A 22,761-nucleotide genomic window follows, 5' to 3' on the forward strand; every position below is an offset into this window, starting at 1 on the left:
TGATCCTAAATAACATCATCCTGCTTTGAACAACATACATGTTTCGTTATCTGATCTTGCAATTAAGACTGAAAGACTGAAATGAAAGTTATGAGACTGAAAGTTATGTTGGAACGTATGCAAAAGACAATTTGAACTGATTCCGGAAGCCAATCAATGGGACTCTGCCGCCAACAAAGCTTTAAATCTGGCTGCATCTTTAGAAGAATTAACTCCTCACACTTTACAGACGCTTCCACCGGAAAAACGTTCGGTATGTTAGGATTTCTGTTTGGAGAACTATTTCTCAAGGATTAACACCAAATGTAGTTTAAAACCGAGAAAACGAAGGACAAATCCATCAGGAACAGGTGATTGACATCGAAAGATTAGCGCACGTCCAGATTTTGTCCTAGACATTAAAAAGCCACTGAGACTTTAATACCTTTTGGTTGCGAATAAGGATCCCACCCTGCAACAAGCGCTCCGGATAGCTGATAATAAAGATTTGAAAAGTGCTCTTGAGCATTCCATGAAATTGGAGACTTCCCAGAATGCCACTGGAAAATATTGTCAACCTGTCAGGGGTGTCGGCAGTAAAGAGGACATAGCGCTAAAAGCGATGACGGAGCAGACGAAAGACTGGAGGCAATGGAAACGTCCAAAGAGAGAACATTAATAATAACAAAGTGAAATTCCAATAGAAAAAATCATTTATGGAAATAAAGCCATCTGCCGTCAGATCAAGAGATTCAAAGGAGCCGTAATAATGGAATAAAGTGCTGAACAAAGACAGTTTCCTGTGGGTAAAGAACTGAATAAAGGTCTTATGAAAGAGCCTAAATTACTAAATGCAAAAACCTCAGCTGTCAGCGTTATATAAAAATTTTCAGTTTACAGTTGAACTACCTGACTCTGTGTTGAAGAGGAAGTAAATCGATCTCGTTGCTGCATGATAGTTCACATTGGGGAAATGTAAATATTCTGAAAGCTGATAAAGCTTGCAGAATACAACGGAATAAACGGAAACAGAATAACAATGAGCACCTTTTGTACTCGGCTTCAACAAAACTTAAATACAAAAGCAGAAAAATTAAAAAATGAATGTACATATCATATTCGCATCCTGCATATATGAGTGAATAGTATACGTAGCTGATAAAACAGATCCATCCATACAGCCTCGGACTTTTTAAAGAAGTATGGATTTTGCTTAAACTTGAAAAATAATGAAATGCGTCAAAAGTAATATACACTCGTCAAGAAGTACCGATGTTTGGTGAGCATGGGGAAATTACTCAAAAGAATATGACTGTTCCTTCTAGAATGGAATGCATTATCAGCGGTTCAATGAAAACTTTTTAAAAACTTCTCGTGGGAATTATTAATTTCCTTGAGGAATACCCACATTCGAAAGCAATTATTGCTACTCTAGAGGACTTAACAAAATGAAATATGGACGATCAGTGCGGTCAACATAAATAAACTACCTATATTTGCTTGCGATGAGGGTCGTGTTAATTTCTGTTGATCAGAAGCACAATCTGGCTGAAAGATAAGATTTATTTACAACTTCAGAAATAAATAAGTAAGCAAATTAATGCCCAGTATTACAACAATGCAATAAAAATAATTTAAATATTTATAGATATGTTTAATATTGCAGCCTCGTTAAGGACTGCACTTCCCAAGGAATGAAATCCCCATGACAATGACTAACGGTCCTTTTCATAACGAGGCGTAAGTTTATCGAACTGCACTATTTTATGCTTTTTTTTACGCATCCAGGGGCGTCATCTCAGCGCATGCCTATAAATTTAAAACTGAAGAAAATGATTATTGTTTTCAAAGTTATTCAAATCGTAAAATTCTTACTGAGTTTAAACTGCAGCTTAGCATTGAATTGTTGATTTTAACATCAGAAATTTAAACGAAATGAGTTGTATGCTGCCACATTCTCTCTCTTTCTGCCCATCTAACACCAGCTGTATGTGAATGAATTATCGCACCAGTTGACGAAACACCGGTAAAATTAATTTATCCCCTTCCTCTTCTCTTCTAGCACAATACGAAAGAGTAGACGAGTTAATTATTGTCGCGTTAGAGCTACAAGGAGAGAATAGTCATTATTTACAAGTGAATTTAGCACAATTTTTTATAATTTCTTGGTACCCTAGAGGCAAATTTTCAGCTTCTATGCTTATATTTTATTGTATATTTAATTTTTAAAACTGGCTAATCTTAATTTCCGAACTTTTCCAAAATTCCATATTACAATGTTTTCAATTTATATGACTAATTGTCGTTCCTAGAAATCTGAATCTCAGTTTATTTCTTTGGTTTGATTTATTTGAATATTTCATGTAAAGGAAAAGAACTAAAAGCTTAGCAAATTTGACCTAAAGCAGATTAGCGGATTTGATAATCATAACATGCTTTCCAAATAAAATCAGATACACACTCAAAATACTTTTCCGAAGATATTAAAACATTCGACCTTATAAGTTCAAATAATTTATATTTCCGAAAACATTTTTCAACAAAAAAACTTCATTGTACTTTTGTATCCAACAATATCTCTGACGTGGTAATACTTAACACAAACTGCATCTGCAGCAATTCCAAATATTTCACTAGCATATTATTTGATTGAATTTGGGAGTCTTTTTCATTATTTAGGGGGGGGACTGACTTATCTGACCCACAGCACTCCTTCCTAGTTTAAATTGCTTGCTTTCATGTTAATAACTGTTTCTTCTTATCAGAACGACTTTTGTCTTTTCGGCGGTCACCAGCTTGTCTCCTCGAACAAAAATTCTGCCGGCCTTCAAAGGTTTTCCTGTAGTGAAATCTACTATATCTCTCTCAAGCGCAGGTTTTCTAAAACTCCCGTTAAACCTTCCTTGAACACTCTCCTATGCTTACTTAATGACAGAGCCAAAGTTCGAATATTTCACTCTCAGCTCAAACAGTTGTTCTAAATATGCTGGAATTCCTTACTGCACAAGATCCTGAATGTGTATTAGCAGGTTTGGCAGTATCAATTCGATAATTTATGCTTCACATTTTCTATCACACAAAAGTTTCACAATTTACATCTGCTTTAAAACAAAAGGCAGTTAGCTCTTTGCTATGTATTTAGTGCTTCTCATGCAATTCGGATTCTATTTGGACTTTTTCTTTAACTCCAGGAAAGCTCTCAGAAGTGCAGCCTTCAGCACACCAAATTTATAAGTTTCACTTCCTGGTTTTCAAAGTAATTTCTTTCCAGTACCAACTGTTTCCAACTGGAAAGAATTCTTTCCAATTTTTCTAAGCGCTGAGTTGGTTCAGAAACCAACTCAGCTCTTTATCTTAAAGCTCAGCCATTGCTTTAGAACGTTTTCTTTGGTCCTCCAGAGGTTGTAGTGGAAAGTGAATTTCTTTTAGTTTTGCAAAGTCAAAATTGAATTTCTTCCACCAAATCTGAGGCTAGCTTCACTGAGATTCGCATGGTATTTAATACATAACGGTCTACTTCTATATACTTCCTCTACTTTGCCGGTGTTCCACCCTCCAGAATTCTTGAGAGGTCCAAACTAAATGTAGCTCTGTCTCTAGACACCTTTTTATATCATTAAGCGCTAAATGTAGGGTTTACCTCTTTAATTAATTACATTTTTTAAATCCCACAGAGAGTGTCAAGCAAGTTATCGTCCCGTGTAAGGAAGTGAGTCAAAAGATTTTAAAAACGTTTATATTTAACTTTTAAAAAAAGCCTAATGTGTGCCCTGCTTGTGCTTACAAGTGAATCTCGGCTACTTACGGGATTTCAGATAACATAAATTCAATATAATTTTGATGCTGAATATTTACAGTATATAAGCCTAATAAGCGTTGTATGATATTCTGATTAAATTCGCTAGTCATCTAGCAAGTAATGCGGCTAACATTGCATAACTTAACATTGCAGAGATGGGCGAGTAAATGGCACTATGGTAAGCTTCGATGCTAAAGCTGTCTGTCTAACATTCAAGAACTCCTCTTCTTATACACACATATCTCATTTGCATCCTTATGAGACATAGCAAAACGTAGAAACTGTAGTGTAGATCATATTTATAAGAAAATGGAGTTGTTAACGTAAAATACTCTAATGAGTGAGTCAAGGAATTATTGGAATTTTTCTCCTTATCATACACAAAGTTTCATACTTTGTCAAAGGATATCATGCTGGTACATATATTTATATCAAAACCAGTTGGATTAAAGAATGTTAAACAAATCAAAAAATGTTTTTTCATTGCAGGACGGTAAAATAGCAGCCATTGGAAAAGCTGGAAATCCCGACGTCATGGATAGAATTACTCCCGGAATGATTGTAGGAGTGGCCACAGAAGTTATATCTGCAGAAGGCTTAATTCTCACAGCTGGGGGAATTGACAGCCATGTGCATTATATATGTCCTCAACTGGTGAAAGATGCGATATCTTCTGGTCTCACGACTCTTCTTGGTGGAGGTGTTGGTCCTGCTACGGGCAGTCGCGCCACTACATGTACACCTGGACCACATCATATAAGGCAAGAAGCATTTATTGATGTATATACAGTGCTTTAATGTATCAGAGAACCCTTCAGCGACTATAGTTGAATCTTTCATTAGCGGGCGTTGAAGGGACCTTTTGTCTGTTATCTAAAGAATACTCGCTGTGTCCAGTTTCGAACGTCGGGATAGTCGGGATATTCAAACATTGTACATTGTATTGTCCATTGCCCCTCGGGGGTTGACTCAGGCGAATGCCTTGGAAGTACTGGTTAGGATCTGTACCTAGGCAGTCTCAACCACGGGGGCATAATAACAGACTTCACAGAAGGCATGAGGGCTCTCGGGACAGAGTAAGGTTCGGCAGAGACCGTATGAGTACTGCCTTGTCTGCCCTTGCTCTGTGGGATCGCCACATGGTGGATTTAAGTTCGGTGGAGCGGCACTTAATTCCGTTTGGCAACAGCCTCAGGTCGGAAGCGGCCCCATCCGCCAGCGTTGTATTGTCCATAGCAGGTATGACCAAACAGCGGCTCTCCGACACCTTAATTGCTACTCGCGAGCTACTTGCGATCTTTTGCCATCTGAAATGCCACCTGTTTTAAATAAATATAGTTTAATGTTTAATGCAAATGGAATCTGAAACAGAAATCATGCGCTGCTACGTTTCTTTATTAATCGCTAATTTAATTTCTGATAGTATGTATGCAAAAGTTTGGTAAGTTTCAAACTGTCTACTGCTAGGTTATTGTCAGAACAACAAATACGTAAAATTGAAACTAATTTCATTTCTGGTAATTACTATTTCCGTTATGTTACTTCTTGAACAGGTAATGGTCATCGGAATACACTAATAAGAAGTTAATCTAAAACGCAATGCTAATATTTTTTTTTATTTATTCTCCCTAATATTTTTTTCCTCAAGTTAATTTTACTTCAGGCAGTACCTGCTTACATTCTTGTGTGAACCCAGTGTTCACAACAGTTGTCATCCACCTAGAAGATTTGCTATTCCTTGTCGGGTATAACTTTTATTTAGTCTTTGAATAGCATGAATAACTGCTGGAGAAAACTGTTTCGTCTTGCAATCCATATAGAGTTTTAATCTGTGGAAGAATTTTACGAGTATTTCACTTTTGGTGGAGTGAATCTTCAGCTCCTTAACGGTTAGGACACTTGCTTCAATTTTCTGCGGAACTTTCAAAATTAATTTCTATCTCTAAGCTAGTCAAGCATTTTTATGCAATTGCTTCACTAATTTAGCAACCGTTCACAACAATATGCTTAATAAACACTTTTTCATATGAAACTTCATCTTTCGTAATAATTCCTTGGTAATCTTAGGCAGAGCTCATAATTTATTTCACCAATAGTTGTGCATGCTGAAATATTTGGGGTCGTGGAAAGATTCACTCGTTTGATAACGATTTAAATTTTATTCAAAATGCTTAATTACTATTTTATAAAATATTGTTATTCCAGATAGAGTTCTTTCACCTTGTCATCAAATTCTTCATATCAATAACGTTGCATCAAGCAATGAGTGAGCAACGGAACACAAACGTCTCTCTTCTCCAAAGTTTCTGCCAAAATCAGCCTATTGATATATCGGTGAAATCTCTTTAGCTTGGGATATGTTCTCATATTTTTCGATTTCTTATTTGATGTCTTTCTTTCTTTCTACTTCGCACTAGGTTAGAGGCATTTTGCTGCACTAGGTTAGAGTCGCAGATATACCACTCTAGTTTAGAGGCATTTTACTGCCCACCGTATCTAAAATTTTCAGCCCTTAATATTGCTTCTCTGCAGCTGCACTGGTTGCCCTGGGTTTGATGTCAGCATTGCACTTCTTTTAATCTATTGATACATTGATACTTTTTGTCTTTCTAATTTTCGATCATCATGTACGTTTGGCACGTCCTTCATAAAAGCTTAGTAGCCAAAAGAAAACTTGTACAGTGATCCACTGCTTGATCACTACAAATTTCAGGCAACAATGTGAAGTTTTGCTCCCATAAATGTTTAAAGTCTGATCTTTTATTTTCTAAAGTATCTTCTGCCTACAGAATCCATTTCAAACTCCATTTCAGATTTATTTTCTGTACACAGCTTAGGTAACCCAATGTAAAGTTATACTATGTAACCATTAAGATGACAATAATTTATTTTAACCTTCCTTCTAAGTTATTTTACTTAGAAATTCAAAACGAGACGGTAAGTCATTTGACCACCTTTATGGGTCCAACAGTTAGAATATGGTGAATCCGTACACCAATTTGGTAAGAGCTTAGGAACTACACTATTGTGCAGACGTTTGCCGTGTTACAAAAGGCGTCCACAGAGAACATCTGTGCATGCCCATAGAAATATGAAGAGCTACGCGTTTATGTTATATCTGCATTTGCGAATTAACCTCACTATGGTAGCAACAGGTATGTTTTCTTTCTGTAACATTAGTTTTGATTTGCCATGTATTTCAAAATTGCTCAAAATTAAATAGCTAGGTGGAAGATTTCGGCTGGTAGACAGATGGAATATGTGCTGGACGAACCTTTTATATAGCCGGGTATAAACTCCTAGATGTATTAGAAATAGGTTATGTATGTTCATAATTATCGTAAGAGATGGTTTAAAGAATTTTCAATGATGCGCGTGAACTTCGTTACCTTATCAGGTTCAATGTTTCTTCTAACCTTCTTCGGAAACATACAATGACCTGACTAGAACAGAGAGCTTACTAAAGCTATGTTCACTAATTGTAGTAAGTAGACAGGATACAGACGAAGGGTATACAAAACCCTTTATTTTTCTTTATATACAATGACTTCCGTACTTCGGAATACAATGACCCTCCACTCGGGGTCTAACGTAAAAGGTATAAAAATAAAACTAAACTCTAATTTAACTTTAGAATTACACACGTGTAAGATTGGCCTTATAATAACAGGAAGCGTATGTAGCACAGAGACTGTGAACACTACAATACGTTTAATTTATCAAGAGGATTAAAACCTCTGGCCTGGAAGGCAAATAGCAACTGCGTAACTTCTAAGGTAAGCGGCCTGCTTCGAACTCACTGCTTCCTCTCTCTCTCTTGGCAAAAAGGCCACACTTAAATACTTGGCGTTCGCCAGACAACTTTGCATAAACTCCTTCACGCTTATAATTTTGGCCGGAAGTAGAAAATAAGAAGTGATAGTAAAGATTTAAAATAAAATAAACGTTAGTAAAACTTAAGATCCTTACATACTTCCCGCCAGAGTTAATTAGTTTGAAACTGAGGTCTAAAACGACCTTGTTGAAAACTTTTAGCTCTACAAACTAACGCGAGGCCAACCTTTTACAAAAAAATGCTTCGCTAGAAACTAGAAAATTTAAAAGAAAGAAATTTGTTACAATAGCAGCTCCCGGGATATACAACAATCTTTTTTTTTTCCATCTGTACTGCATCTAAACAGGAGCTTTATTCAATTCTGGTTCCTTCCAGAGATCTGGAAGGAAAACTAGTTTAATGAAATGTTACAGAATGACATTGCAAATAACATATAGAATATACTTCTCTTAACATTCTTATTTCATTCATGACTATTTTAATTATCTCTCCCCGTGCTCTCTGACATGTGTTGTAAAAGAACACCAAACACGTATGTGTTTCTGTCTACGTGTGCCACACTTCCTCCTACAATCAAAACACTAACGTGTTAAAACTCAACATACGAGACCTCTTAACACACCCTACTTTCAACTCTAAACCCTGAGGTACTATTCTAAAAGTGGCTAACTCTAAAGTGTAGCGTCAGAGAGCCTAACTCCATCATTCAACCTTTAACATATATTCGTCATGATTTAATCTTTACAGTCACACGAATAACAAATTTTTAACATTACTTTCACTTTTACCATATCACGGTATTTCTTAACATTTAAAATAACAGTTCACATGTATATAAGAACATATCAACATGCCGTTAATTTTACACATTTGAAAACATACATTAGTAGTACATTGTTAACTTCTATTCTTTTCAAAGCAAGTGCCAATTCTTTCTACATTGAAATAATACTACATTTCAAAAAGTCTTTCAGACTAAAACTTCTCTCTTGCTAGAATGTTTTAAATAAAATTTATACAATAACTTTTTTTACAATATTTAAGTTCTTACACAACGCTATTATACATCAACTTTAGTTTTACGCGCGAGTAATTGAAAAACATAATAAGAAAATCAGTCACAACTCATTTCTCGCCCTTTTGGCGATAAAGGTAGACCTCGCATGAGGTAAAACTTCTTGAAATCTGCCACTTGCAGTAAGAATGAAAGATTAACTCAAGTTTGCAAAATAACATAAAATTTTACTTATCTTTGTAATATTCAGACATCCTTTTCTGGGCCCAGTCTTTAAAGCTATAGCAGATAGTGGCTTGGTTGATCCTCCTTCTTGTACGGGCTCGCCCTTCAGTGCTTTCCTCTGGAAGCTTCCGTTTTTCACCAGTACGGCCACCCTTGAACAACTTCCTTTTTTCCTCTGCTTGTGGTCTTGGCCGTTTAAAGGCAGCTGGTCTTGGTGGAACCGGGAAACTTCTGTCGTGATCCTGCTTGGACCTCGTTGTTGGCCGTTCAAATTTTTCTTGTACTTTTTCCTCCGCCGCTGATGGCCCTTCCGCAGTTCGGCGACTTTTGCTGCGGAGAGTTCTGTCGGATGAGTCGATCCTCCGTTTTAAAGTCGGGTTATAGTTGCCGTCCTTTCTCCCGGTCCTTTCCACATACGTCGTCCTTCTCCCTTCTTCATTCTGGGGGTGTTCGTGAACTCTGTTTTCTGGACGGTGGAACGGCTTCTTTTTCTTTTTACCTTCAATTTTTCCGCGGGGCAATTTTCTTTTCACTTGCTTCTGTCTCTCATTGGCTTGCCCTTGTACTTGTCGTTTTCCCACCTCTGGAACTTGTACCTGCGGTGTCTGCCGTACCGGATCCTGCAAAAGATCTGAAAAGATTTTCATTTTATTACGATCGAAGTAGGGTTTAATTTGATCAATATTTGCGGAACAGGTTTCACCATTTCTTGCCTTTAACACTACAACAGCGTGAGTTATTTTTTCTATAACATATGGTCCTTCAAAGCGTGGAAAAAATTTGGCAGTTTTATCTTCTGGTGCTGAAGAAAGTGAATGCTTAATTTTTAAAACTTCATCCCCTACTTTATAAGTTACTCCCCGTCGTTTCAGATCATAGTATAACTTCTGTTTTCTTTGTGCTACTTCCGTATTCTTTTTTGCTTCTTTTATTAGTTTTTCTATATCACCCATTTTAAATTCTGGGGCTCTTTGTTGCACATATAATAGTTTATCTAACGGTGTTATAACCTTTCTGCCTAGAAATAACTCAGCAGGAGTTTTGCCCGTTGTATCATGTTTTGCGGTCCTAAAGGCGAAAGCAAATTCATTGACATAGTTATCCCAGCTTTTATGAAAATTTTTAACATAACTACGGATAATTTTCACTATATTTCTGTTGACCCGTTCCGCTATATTTGATTGCGGCCGATACGGGACCATTTTTAAATGACGTATGCCCAGTTTTCGGCACATGTCTTCAAATATATTACTTACAAATTGAGGACCATTATCCGATATAACTTTTAGGGGCGCCCCGTATTTTAAAATATATTTATTTAAAATAGAATCGGTAACTAATTTCGCGGAGGCTCGTTTTAAGGGAACAATTTCGGTCCATTTACTAAAATGATCAACCATAACAAGGAGATAGCGACTTTTGTTTAACTGACTTTTTGGGAAAGGGCCCAATAAATCGATGCCAATTATTTCATTGGGAAATTCGGATTTAATACTATTTAGAAACCCGGCCGGGCGGAAATTAATATAATTAACGGCTTGACATGTTGGGCAGGACTGGACATACGCCCTTGTTAACTTTTGCAGTTCAGGAAAGTAGACTGCCTCGCGTACGCGTTGAGTAGTTTTTCGAATACCAGCATGAGAAGCTAAAGGGCTGTCATGGAGCTCTTGCAGGATATTTAATCTAAGACTAGCTGGGATAACAGGTCGAAATTCGTTGTTGGAATTCGTAGTTTTTGTGTAGAATAATAGACCATCTATTAGTTCGTAATGGGCCGCCCTATTTCTTATCGCCACAATATCTTGGTGGCTAAAATTTTCAGGATCCTTCAAATACTCATAAATACTTCCAAACTCAGGATCCTTACCCAGTTCGGTTATTACAGTTTCTCGGGAATTTATTGTACACGCTGTCAGCATTGCAACTTTTACGGTATTACCCTGTTCGTCTAATTTAATTCGTGATAGGGCATCTGCTACGATATTTTCCTTTCCGGGGGTATGCTTGATTACCAAATTATATTCTTGCAGCTTGAGTGCCCATCTTATTAACCTTGGGGATAAATTTTTCCCTGAGTACAATCTAGTTACCGCCGCATGATCAGAATATACTGTTATCGGCGCCTTTCCAAAATAGACTCGGAACTTTTGCACTGCTAACAGAACTGCAAGTGCCTCTCTCTCGGTCGCGGAATAGTTTCTTTGTGTTTGATTTAAAGTTCGGCTAAAAAATGCCACGGGCTGCTGATTTTGCGAAAGTACCGCTCCTACCGCATAATCCGAAGCATCCGCTGAAATTTCTAAATTTTCATCCTTTTCAGGAAATTTCAACACAGGGGCTTGCGTTAATGCTTGTTTTAATTTTTCGAAAGCACTATTGGCTTCAGCCGTCCACGAGAATCTTGCCTTTTTCCTTTTTAATTTTAACAATGGCTCAGCGATAGCCGCAAAATCTTTTATAAAGGACCTATAATATGAACAAAGTCCTAAAAAAGAAGAGAGCTTCTTTGCCGTGTTTGGAGTCGGATACTTTTGTACAGCGATTATTTTTGATTCATCTGTCTCGATCCCTTTTTGCGATAGTTTGTAACCTAAATATTTTAATTCAGGGGCTGCAAATTTGCACTTTTCGACATTAACTTTTAGACCGGCCTCATTTAATAAAGAAAACACCTGTCTTAAATCCTGTATATGTTGGTCGAGATTATCACTAGTAATAATGATATCATCTAAATAGATAAATGTGGACTTTCCAAGAACAGGTCTTAACACAATGTCCATGCATCGCTGAAATGTTGCTGGGGCGCCTGAAAGGCCAAACGGCATACGCAAAAATGCATAAGTGCCAGACTTGGTTATAAAAGCAGTCTTAGGCACGTCCTCAGGCCTGAACCCTATTTGAAAATAACCATTCGTTAAGTCTAAAGTCGTCATAAATTTGGTTGATTTTATGTTCCTTAAAATTTTTTCTATGATCGGTAACGGATATACCGGATATTTCGTTATGGAATTTAATTTACGGTAATCAATAGCGAATCTCCACCTTTTTGGATGCTCCAAAGGATAATCATTATATTTCTTACATAAAACCACCGGACTAGCATAACTACTTGAGATAGGCGTTATGACCTTTTTACGTAGCATATCGGTAATATGCCATTCTATAATTTTTTCCTTATTCTTATCATACCGGTATGGTTTTTGACGAACCGGCAATGCATCTCCGGTGTCAATACTATGGTTAGTAACCTGAGTAAATCCTGGAATATCACTAAATAAGGAAGCAAATTCACTTACCACTTCTCGGATTCTATCTTGCTCGTCATTAGGCAGGTGGTCAAGATTTAACCTTGGCGGTTCAACCTTTTCTACACGCACTGGTTTCATCGTCAGCTTAAGGAACGCTTCATTAAAATCCAGTGTAGCGTGTGCGTCTGAAAGAAAGTCTATTCCTAGGATTAAATTTGCTTGCAAATTCTTTACTATAAAAAACATCACCTTTACTTGTTCGTCCTTGATACGGATATACAAAGGTACTTTACCTACGCACTTACATTGTTCTCCTTGCGCCGCTAATACTGTTGTATTATCCGCATTATATATGCGGTATTTGCGAAAATACTTTCTAAAAAAGACTTCTGCTACACAGGAACACTGCGCGCCGGTATCCAGGAGTGCGGTGGCCGGGATATTATTTACCAAGACTTCAATCTTCGGAAGAGTTAAATTTTTCACCATTACTGTATTGAACTTGTAGGAAGAGGGGTTTTCGTGGCCTTCGGATTTCCGCACCCTCTCGTCAGCAGAAATCCGTTTTAGTTTAAATTATTTTTCCTCTCCGTGCTTTCCTTCTTTCTCCACTGGCCTTGAGACTTTTTTCCTGGGTTGCTATTGAACTGTCGACGTTCGCCGGCTGTTTTTGAATGCTCGGGTTTCCTTGCCCACTGATTCGCTTTTTCTCCGTAGCCATGTGCTTGAGTTTGCTGTAGTCTTGGCGTACCAAATTGGATTCGCTGTTGATATTGGCGTCTTCTTTCGACGTCCGCCGTTCTTCTACTTTCAAACTGGATTGCTAGCTCAAATAACTTTTCCAGTGTAGTCGGATTTCGTAATTCAATAAAGTCTTGCACTTGGAGTAGTAACCTCGGCAAAATCACTTGAATTATTTCAGGATCCGGACGGTTTCCATACAAGAGCTTGAAAACGTGAATTTTTCTTAAAATAAAGCTCGAGAGGTTTTCCATTCTTTGTTGATATATACTGAAATGTTCTGTTTCTAATTTCGCACGATCCCTTACAACAGGGAAGGCTTTTAGTAGGCCAGACTTGAAATTTTCGTAAGTATAGGTGGGACTTCCTGCTTGACCCAAGAGACTTCTGCCGATACATTTGAACCAGTTAAGCGCTTGGCCCCTCAAGCGCTGGTAGCTAAGGTAACTTTTTGAAACTCGTGCACGGGGTAGAGCATGAAGTGGTCATCCAAATTTTCCAAAAAACTGGTTACCGGTGAGTTTCCGTTAAACGTTGCTTCTGATTTCATCGAAGCGCGCATGGTCTGGACGATGTACCCAAATCCTTCCAGGGCGGCAGCTGGCATTTCTGGATTCTGAGCCGTTTCTGCAGGCAGCACAGGTTCTTCTTGAAATTCGGCCATGGTTATTCTTCGTCGGGCGCCACTATCAGGTTCAATGTTTCTTCTAACCTTCTTCGGAAACATACAATGACCTGACTAGAACAGAGAGCTTACTAAAGCTATGTTCACTAATTGTAGTAAGTAGACAGGATACAGACGAAGGGTATACAAAACCCTTTATTTTTCTTTATATACAATGACTTCCGTACTTCGGAATACAATGACCCTCCACTCGGGGTCTAACGTAAAAGGTATAAAAATAAAACTAAACTCTAATTTAACTTTAGAATTACACACGTGTAAGATTGGCCTTATAATAACAGGAAGCGTATGTAGCACAGAGACTGTGAACACTACAATACGTTTAATTTATCAAGAGGATTAAAACCTCTGGCCTGGAAGGCAAATAGCAACTGCGTAACTTCTAAGGTAAGCGGCCTGCTTCGAACTCACTGCTTCCTCTCTCTCTCTTGGCAAAAAGGCCACACTTAAATACTTGGCGTTCGCCAGACAACTTTGCATAAACTCCTTCACGCTTATAATTCTGGCCGGAAGTAGAAAATAAGAAGTGATAGTAAAGATTTAAAATAAAATAAACGTTAGTAAAACTTAAGATCCTTACAACCTACCTCCAAAATTATCAAGACATTTTAAGTGGTAGTTTCAAGAATTTTCAATGACGCCCACGAACTTCATTATCTATGTCCAAAATTATCGGAACTATTTGGGAGATAGTTTCAAGAATTTTCAATGATGCGCACGAACTTCATTACCTATGTCCAACATTATCGGAACTATTTGGGAGATAGTTTCAAGAATTTTCAATGATGCGCACGAACTTCATTATCTATGTCCAAAATTATCGGAACTATTTGGAAGATAGTTTCAAGAATTTTCAATGATGCGCACGAACTTCATTATCTATGTCCAAAATTATCGAAACTATTTGGGAGATAGTTTCACAAAGTTTCAATGATGCGCACGAACTTCATTATCCACGTCCAAATTTATCGTAACGATTTGGGAGACAAGTTTCGAGAATTTTAAATGATGCGCAGTGTACTGATTATTAAAAAATTCTGGCAGATTCCGTTGGATGCCACTCTGAAGTACTGTATCAGTCAGGGCTGGCATGAGAGATATTGACTGTTCAAATACCGCTGAAGTTGCAATCATATTCGTTTTTTTGGTGCATTCTTCTAGACTGTTATTCTGTTATATTCTTCTATACATCAATAAACGTAGTTATTACAAAGTTTTGGGAAAAAATATTTAACGATTTTTTAGGTTAAGATCTAAAAATTCGAGTGATCTCAGTATGTTGGTCCTTATGTTTATTGTATGGTGAAACAACATTGCGTTTTAAGCAAAAGCTTAAACATGTTAATAGCTTATTTTTAAATAAAATCTCATTTTTCGTTTAAATAATGATTTGTAATTTACTCAAATAATATTTTTTAAGTAATTTTAGACCAATGAATATGCTTCCGATTGATTTTACTTATACTAAAATAAAACAAAAATAATTATACACATAATATAGAGCTATAACGGAAATAAGAAGAAAATATTTGGTTTCTCTACCTGAAGAAAAATCTCTCAGCTGCCCAGTACAAGAGTTACAAATTTTTATTTTCTTGGTACTTAACTTTTCTGAATACAAAACTGTAGACATAAGATATACTTATTCATATTTTTATGTAATCATATTAACCAGTTAGATGTGGCGCCCTCGTTTAAGAGTGCGCACCGTTTTGTATCGCCAGAATCGAGCCATGACGAGTATATTCGTCAATCCCAGAGTAAGTTACGCTGGTAAGATATTTGATGAAAAAGATGGGTTTATTTTATAAAATTGAAAATTGTATTACTAATATTGACTTATTTGGTTAACATAAGCATATATTACATACATAATAAACTAAAAACGCAATAAATTAAATTAAATATTATAAATATAAAAGTAAGAATTTAAATTCCTGCTGTGGAGTGATATTCAGCGAAACAGGGCACTAATACACAATAGGACTTTGCAAATAGAACACCAGTAACGCGATTCCTTCCTGATCTTACTTTTGTTACGTTACGATTTTTGGTGTTCCGGGTATACAATCCGGAACATGATTCCCGCTTAATTGGCTTATATTAGGTCTAAATGGGCGAGTTTGTGTCGATTTATTTCTTTCAATTGGAAACGTCGCCGCGAAGTGTCTTCAATAAATTTGTGCAAAACGTTGATACGCGATAATGTTCCATTACTTTTTTATATATAATATGAATGCATTCAGACACATAATGTCTAAGAAATGGAGAAATATCTTTTGGTAGTACTTTTTGAGTCGTTTTCTTGCTGTGGAGTCCGCTATGATAATTCAATTGCTCATATACACTCCACCCATTTTTTTTATTATAATCAATCACTAGCTCCGGTTTCTTTTTTGTGATTATTTTTCTTTCCTCAGTTTCTACTACGTTGCTTTCTATGCGCGTTGTTTACACTGCTTTATACACATGACGAGTATTCTCGTCAATCACAGTTAACTGGCTAATCACATATTCATTAATTTATTTCAAAAGCTTCTTTTAATCAAACATGTTTAATTATTTTTGAAATATATAAATTTGGACTTGCGGCTCTTGGAACGTTCATAAAATCCATCATGCGGTTCCCATCGTCTTGAAATTTGGCCATCCCTGTAATAAAGTGTTCGCTAAAGTACAATTGCATCTCAATTACATACATTTCTGATAATACTTGTGATTAATTTTGCTAAAGAAATGTATTTGAAATCTTTCGTTACGTGTTAGTGGCAATTTAAAGTGAGCAGAGCTTACTTATGTTTAATAATATGCTCCCATTTTTAACACATCCTTAATATTATTTTAGGAAACACGAAGAAGATTTTCGACACTTTCTAGAAAATCTTCAAATAAAAATTTTGTTCATAAAAAATACATTTGGCATACAATAACAGAACATCTCTCTTTTTCTTCCCTGTAATGAAAATGACATTGTAGAAAATGGTTTCTTAACTTTAAAAGAATATATTAGATTGCTTGGAAAACCAATAAATCTTATTTATTCTAAATGGAAATCGCAGCTTTTCAAAGTTTCCTTTGTGAAAATACTAAAGCTAACTTTTCTACTTGAAGATCATTCTGGTCACAACTTTTGCGTTTTACTAGCAAAAAGCAAATAATTTCGTAAATAAAATGTTTTGAATAGCTGACTTAAGGGAGAACTTTAAATTCGTAATTTTATCGAGAAAGTGCAAATGGTATGCAAATTGATGGAACTTTTTTCTCTGACATTGATTTACATTTAACCTTTAACACGAGATGAATGAATAGCAGAAGCAAGGATAAATTTTAAACTATCAACCATATCAGAAATGTTCCTTCCCCAGAAACATATTTATAATTTAACATGTATCATATTTGTTAAAACAAGTGAGAAATTTTAATGTTTCATTCAGGTCTATTATTTAATATTAATTTATTTTAAAGATTGATAAAAACGATGTTTCATATGTTTTACCTAATATTCGTTAATAATATTCCAATAATTAATATTAGCTACGTAAATTAACTAATATTCGTTAATTTAAACAGTATTTCAGCATGCTCTTTCATAAATATTACATAAGCATTCGAAGTTCTTATCATATTTTAAATAAATAACGAAGCGCATGGATTGGAACGTACTTCAATGTTTCAGTATATATTTAGATGGAAAATTCCGTTGTAAGTAAACATTCCAACGGGAAATTAGACAACGTTTCAAATAAATCGATTTTTATTAAATTTTAATTTTATTAAAAATTTTTATTAAAAGTATGCTTCGGTGTAACTAAAAGACACTAATTTTATAATGTAGGCAGTAGTGAAAAAAAGTAAATAAATAAAATAAAGTGAATAAAATAAATAATAATAAAATAAAGTGAATAAAATAAATAATAATAAAACAAAGTGAATAATAAAAGTGGAGTATGGTTAAACGTTTGATGTAAATGTAGTGCATCAAGTTATAATTTAGATTAAAAAGATGTATTTAAATTTAAACTTCATTCTGCATTTCAAATAATCGTCATGTGTTCTACCTTATATCATCAAACAAAATAGAGCTGAACTACAGCTGCAGAATCAATATTAACATTTGCAATTGTACATGCTGCTACACTTCAGGCGCCGGTAGAGTGGTTAGTGACGCTGACTGCCGTACAAATGGGTTTGGTTTCTAATCCTGGAGAAAGGCATACATGTTTCTAAGCGTATAATGTATGTGCAACATAAGGCACTCAAAATACAATCTCGAGTATTTCGTCTGAAAATGTGAACCGAAAGTCCTTTCGAGAGGCTGAGGAAAGAGGAAAAGATTGTGGGATATCCTCTGATCGCCCCTCCCGGGTGTTAGAAAATGCTGAGTTTTGAATATAGGAAAAAATAAGTAAAAATATAAACTATAGTCTGAGTATAGCTATACGAATATAGTGTTTACAATTCTACAATACTTGAAATAAAGTGCTAAAATATTCTATAGTGAAGACAAAAACAAATCTAACGAAAAAAAGAGTATATGATAATGTCACTCTATATGGCACCCTAGGCATTTAAATACGACATATTGATACAAAACATAATGTAAAAAATCCCGAATATTGCATATTAATAGAATTTTATACCAATATTCAATATAGGTATATTGCATATTGAATTTTGTGTCAACATTCATTATTTAAACGCGAAGAATGTCATATAAAACGGCATTATCGTACACTGATTTCTTGTAGATATCTAAGGAATTTACTATAGAATATTTTAGCATTGTATTTATAAGTGTCGCAGAACCGTAAACAATATTGCGTTGCATTCGTTTTTCTACATTGAGTACTGTAGTTTTTATTTTTATTTATTTTATTTATTTTGTAAGTGTATAAAGATTAATGGTGCATAATTGTCACCTGTCAGATAACGTTAATGTATATTAAGAACATTTTATATAATAAGTACCATTAACAACACATAATGAATATTAGCTCTACTAATTGGTATAAAAATATATGCAAACTGTAAGAGTAAACTGTAAAATAATTTTTTTGGAGCATCAATAAAAACCGTCTGATCCGCTGGGATTGCCTTAAGCTGAGGAGAAACGAATAATAAAAGGTTGCTGTAAATTCTTTTTTAAATAGATAGGATCGGCAGCTATCCCTCTAAGAGTTGCGAGTTATCTCCCTCCCAAATGGGGCAGAACTGAGAAATTAATGCGCTGGACTATAACCAATGGTGAAATTCTGATTCCTCGCCCACTTGTACCTGTACCTGCTGCAACTAGTGCCCAGAATGATCTGGCTAATAACTGCGACCATCGATTGAGCGATCGTAAGACCATGGCATTCCTTGTCCGTTTGTTTATTTGATTATGGCAAAGCACGCAACAGAGGTCTATTTAAGGAGAGTGATGCATTCCCGAAGAACAATTAAAAAAAAATGACTCTTATTTACGTGGAACACAGGAAAAATCACGTGATTTCGTGAGATTGGAGAGCCATGGTTTTAATGCAACATTCTTTCTATTGATTATGAGAAAGCACGGAAAATGTTTGATTGGTTTGTACGGGAAGCTTTCGAAAACGAAAAATGTCCTGAAAGAATTCGCGCTATCACATATCCAGCAGCATCGGTAAAGAATGGATTCGTTCGAAATTGTAAATAATATGAGACTGTGAAGTGAGTCTGCTTGGTACTACAGAGTATTATTTTTGCGCTAATGATTTTACTTTCCATTGGTATTATTCTGTTTCATCTACTCATAATAGCTGCTCAGACGGTATAGTGGTTAGGGGACCTATACCATACTGCGGTACCGTATTCGGATTCCGGAGAAGGCATGGATGCTTTTAAATGTATAGTGTATTTGCGACATGAGGGCACTCTAAATATATGGCGAGCCGAAAGACCTCTTGTGTGGGTTGGTGGGAGAGAGGTTGGAGACCCTCGGACCTTATGGACCACCGTGCTTGCATGTTGCAATTAAACGTATAGCCATAGTTCTGACTGACCTTGTAAGTTAGCTAAAATGGACATAGTTATTTCATTAAAATATAAAGGTACTTCTTTATGAATAAAGAAATAAGAATGTTGCAAAATCAGAATAATAAATTGAAAACTAAATTTTCAAGTAGCTTTGCTAATTTTCCTGTTATGACGAAAGGACGTAAAGATGAGTATCAGCAACAATACATCACAAGTTTGCGTGTACAACAGCAATACACCAACCGTCAGAACATTATCATTTGTCACAATTACTTAATGCTGCAATGTGTCCTTGTTCCCTGTAACAGCTCTAGCAAAAAGGCGAATAAAAAGTGAAACGACAATTCCAAAGACACGTTTACAGTCGTAAAAAAACTACGAGAAATACGCTGAAACAACCAGTAACACAGCCTTCAGGCTATGACATTGAAGAAGCTTTACGCAAAGCACTAGAGTACAGCTCCCGACTCGGTCGATCGTTCTGGAGCTAATCTCTGAACTCAAGACACTACTACTGATACTATTCTCCTGCGTACAGGCAATATCTGGAGTGTAATTCTCCAACAATATCTGGAGTTGAGAAGTAGTGTCATTCAGTATATACAACTTACAAACATGCAGTATATTCAGTATACACAGCTTTTTCCTACGTTCGAGGACGTTCTTGAGGAAAACAGCCAAGAATGCGTTCTAGAATGTTCTAGCTTCGTCTATGGCACATCCCCAATTTTGTCGCCAAAAGGGCGATTTCGCGCCAATTCTGGCAACCAGGTCTTTCTCTGCATCTTTCTGGCAGTCCTAAAACCCGCTTTGCGGGGAAGCTATCTAACCGCAGCTGGGCTTTCGCAACAATACTTTTACGAAAACTGACTTTTACGAACTGAAAAGTGTCAGTGATAAAGCCATATGAAATTGCTTTCAATTTCACCAATAACAGAAGAGGCTGTTATCCATTGCTTTAACTATTAAAAAATTATTTGTAAGGGAATCTACTTTAGGACACGAGAGCTGCCATACCACGTGTCAATTGTTTCCGATCTCAGGTATTTAAAGCGTCTAGAACGAAACATTTTGAGACATGCATTCAGTTTAAAATCTTTCCTGAAGAACAAGTATCTAAGAAAGGATGTGAGATTTGAAAATTATTTCTTTTTTCAAAATACTTTTTCTATAGTGACAAACGACTGAAAGTTTTTTCTGTTAAAATTGTTGTCCCAATTCTTTCCAATGTCTAAAAGAAAAGGGAAAAAGTAATCTTTAATGAATCATATAGTAGTCAAGAAGAAACCTGTTGTGAGGTTTACAAAAACTCGAGTAGTAGCGGTTCCAGAAAGTACTTATTAACAAAATTACATCTTCAGATCCTAATTCGAATACTGATAAATGTAGGAATAATAAATGAGGTATAGATATTACTGATCATATTTTATAAGAATTGGTTGTTTGAGAGGAACGAAAAGTTGATCTGTAGGAAGCACAATTCGGTTTAGTGATTTGGAATGAATTTAGCTGTCGGCAACAATCATTTTCGTTTCTTTCTTTCAACAAACAACAATAATTGTTTCAAATACCTAATTTACCTTCCAAAGAAATCAAAGAACTGTCACCCGAATAACGTATGATGCGACCTGATCAGAAATTTTGCGGAATGTTAAAATATAATTTTACTCCACAATTTATATGCACAATACAATTTATATGTACAATAAGTGTTTCACTTTTAGTGATAGTTTCAAAAGAAAAAAATACTTTCCACAAAATTGGAGACTTTGTTTTTCTGAAATATAATTTCTGCAATGTAATGTTCCTTTTTCCTTCAGAACTATGATTGAAAGTACTGATTGCTTTCCAATGAATTTCGGATTTACAGGTAAGTAAAAATTTCTTAATTTGTTTCTTAACTAATTTAGTGTATTTTTTATTGTTCTTAAGCAAATTAGATCATATCTTTATTTCGATAATTATATATTGATTAATAATTCTTACTTTCAAGCAAGGTAGATTTAAGACGTCATAAAAATAAGTAAGTATTATTAAAGAACAAAATCTAGTTTGTTTAGGAAAATTAAATACCTACTATTGAAATTAAAACAAACACAAATATTCTTTATAAACTATTCATGTTACTATCCAGAACGTAAAAATAACTTAAAACATACCAGAAGTGGTTTTCATTATATAAAAAGCTAATATATCATTAAACGTAATACTAATTTATTCAATTACGAATAATTTAATAGTTTACTGATGGCAGAATGAATCGCTACAAGAATTTATTTTTAAACTTAGAGTAAAGAACTAATTTATCTGTAAGCCCCGATTCAGTTATTAAGTTCTACACTCATTAGGTTATTTTGATGTTGGAGACATGAAAATGCCCTCACCGAGACTCAGTTCTTGACCCCTTGAGTACGCGCCGAGTGTGCTACCATTACATCACGAAGGACTGCAGAAAATAGGGAGAAAATACCTTACTTAATTCGGCTGTTCGGTAATATCTCTTCAGTGTCGTTATGTGTTGTCCGTTCAGGCGGCAATCTCAAGCCGAAGAATATTTAAACCTTATATAATTCTCCTTTTAAACGGCGAATGACGATTAGGGGAACCAGTCGCCAAATGCTGGTGGTGAACAATCATGATCCATCACCTTTTAGTTCGGGCGCCATTGTAGAGATATTAGGTTATTTGGAGCAGAAGTCGTGAAAAACAAGCAATGCTGTCGCCGGGAATCGAACCTGAGCCTCTCGAATATGCGTTAAGTGTGCTATCGTTACACCACCAAGGCATGTAGAAATGAGGAAGCAAATACCTTATAAAATGAGTTTAAAATTATTCTTGACTGATCGGTTAAAGTAAAGCTACCTATAAGTGAAGAAATATCTTCATGGAAGATATTCTATCGTAGAAATCGATCGTAATCAAATTACATACGGAGAAAATCGCAAAAGAACCCATACAGCCAGTCCATTTGTGGAACTGTTAAGTAGGATCGAGCATTTAGATTTTAAGATTTTTATCCACCTCGCTACTGGTGGGGTATATTTTATGAAATGAAGTTACCGTATTAGTACATAAATCAGCCCAACAGCGGCCAAGCGGTAAAAATTGCTGAACACTCCGCTTCAGGGGTTCCGGTTCGGGATTCGAGTTCCGGCGAACGGGTTGGCTCCATGGGCGTTTTCGTGGTTTTCTCCGTGTGTAACGAGCTAGTTTCCCTTAGAATGTCTTCCAGGAAGG

At 35.8% G+C, this 22,761-nt stretch overlaps 1 protein-coding gene across 3 annotated transcripts in view; it reads left to right on the top strand.

Moving 5' to 3' along the window:
* The window catches only part of LOC118184970 (uncharacterized), a 120,706-nt gene that overhangs the window by 45,204 nt on the left and 52,741 nt on the right, over positions 1-22,761 (top strand). For all 3 annotated transcript variants that reach the window (XM_085817675.1, XM_085817676.1, XM_085817678.1), the window contains 2 exons: positions 4,268-4,539; positions 21,345-21,394. In XM_085817675.1, the coding sequence (XP_085673801.1) occupies positions 4,268-4,539; positions 21,345-21,394 (322 nt within the window). The remainder of the gene's footprint in view (positions 1-4,267; positions 4,540-21,344; positions 21,395-22,761) is intronic.

This window comes from Stegodyphus dumicola, chromosome 5, assembly GCF_044657685.1.
Source record: "Stegodyphus dumicola isolate Sdum_Otavi_A_Nest chromosome 5, ASM4465768v1".
NCBI classification, from domain to species: Eukaryota; Metazoa; Arthropoda; class Arachnida; order Araneae; family Eresidae; genus Stegodyphus; species Stegodyphus dumicola.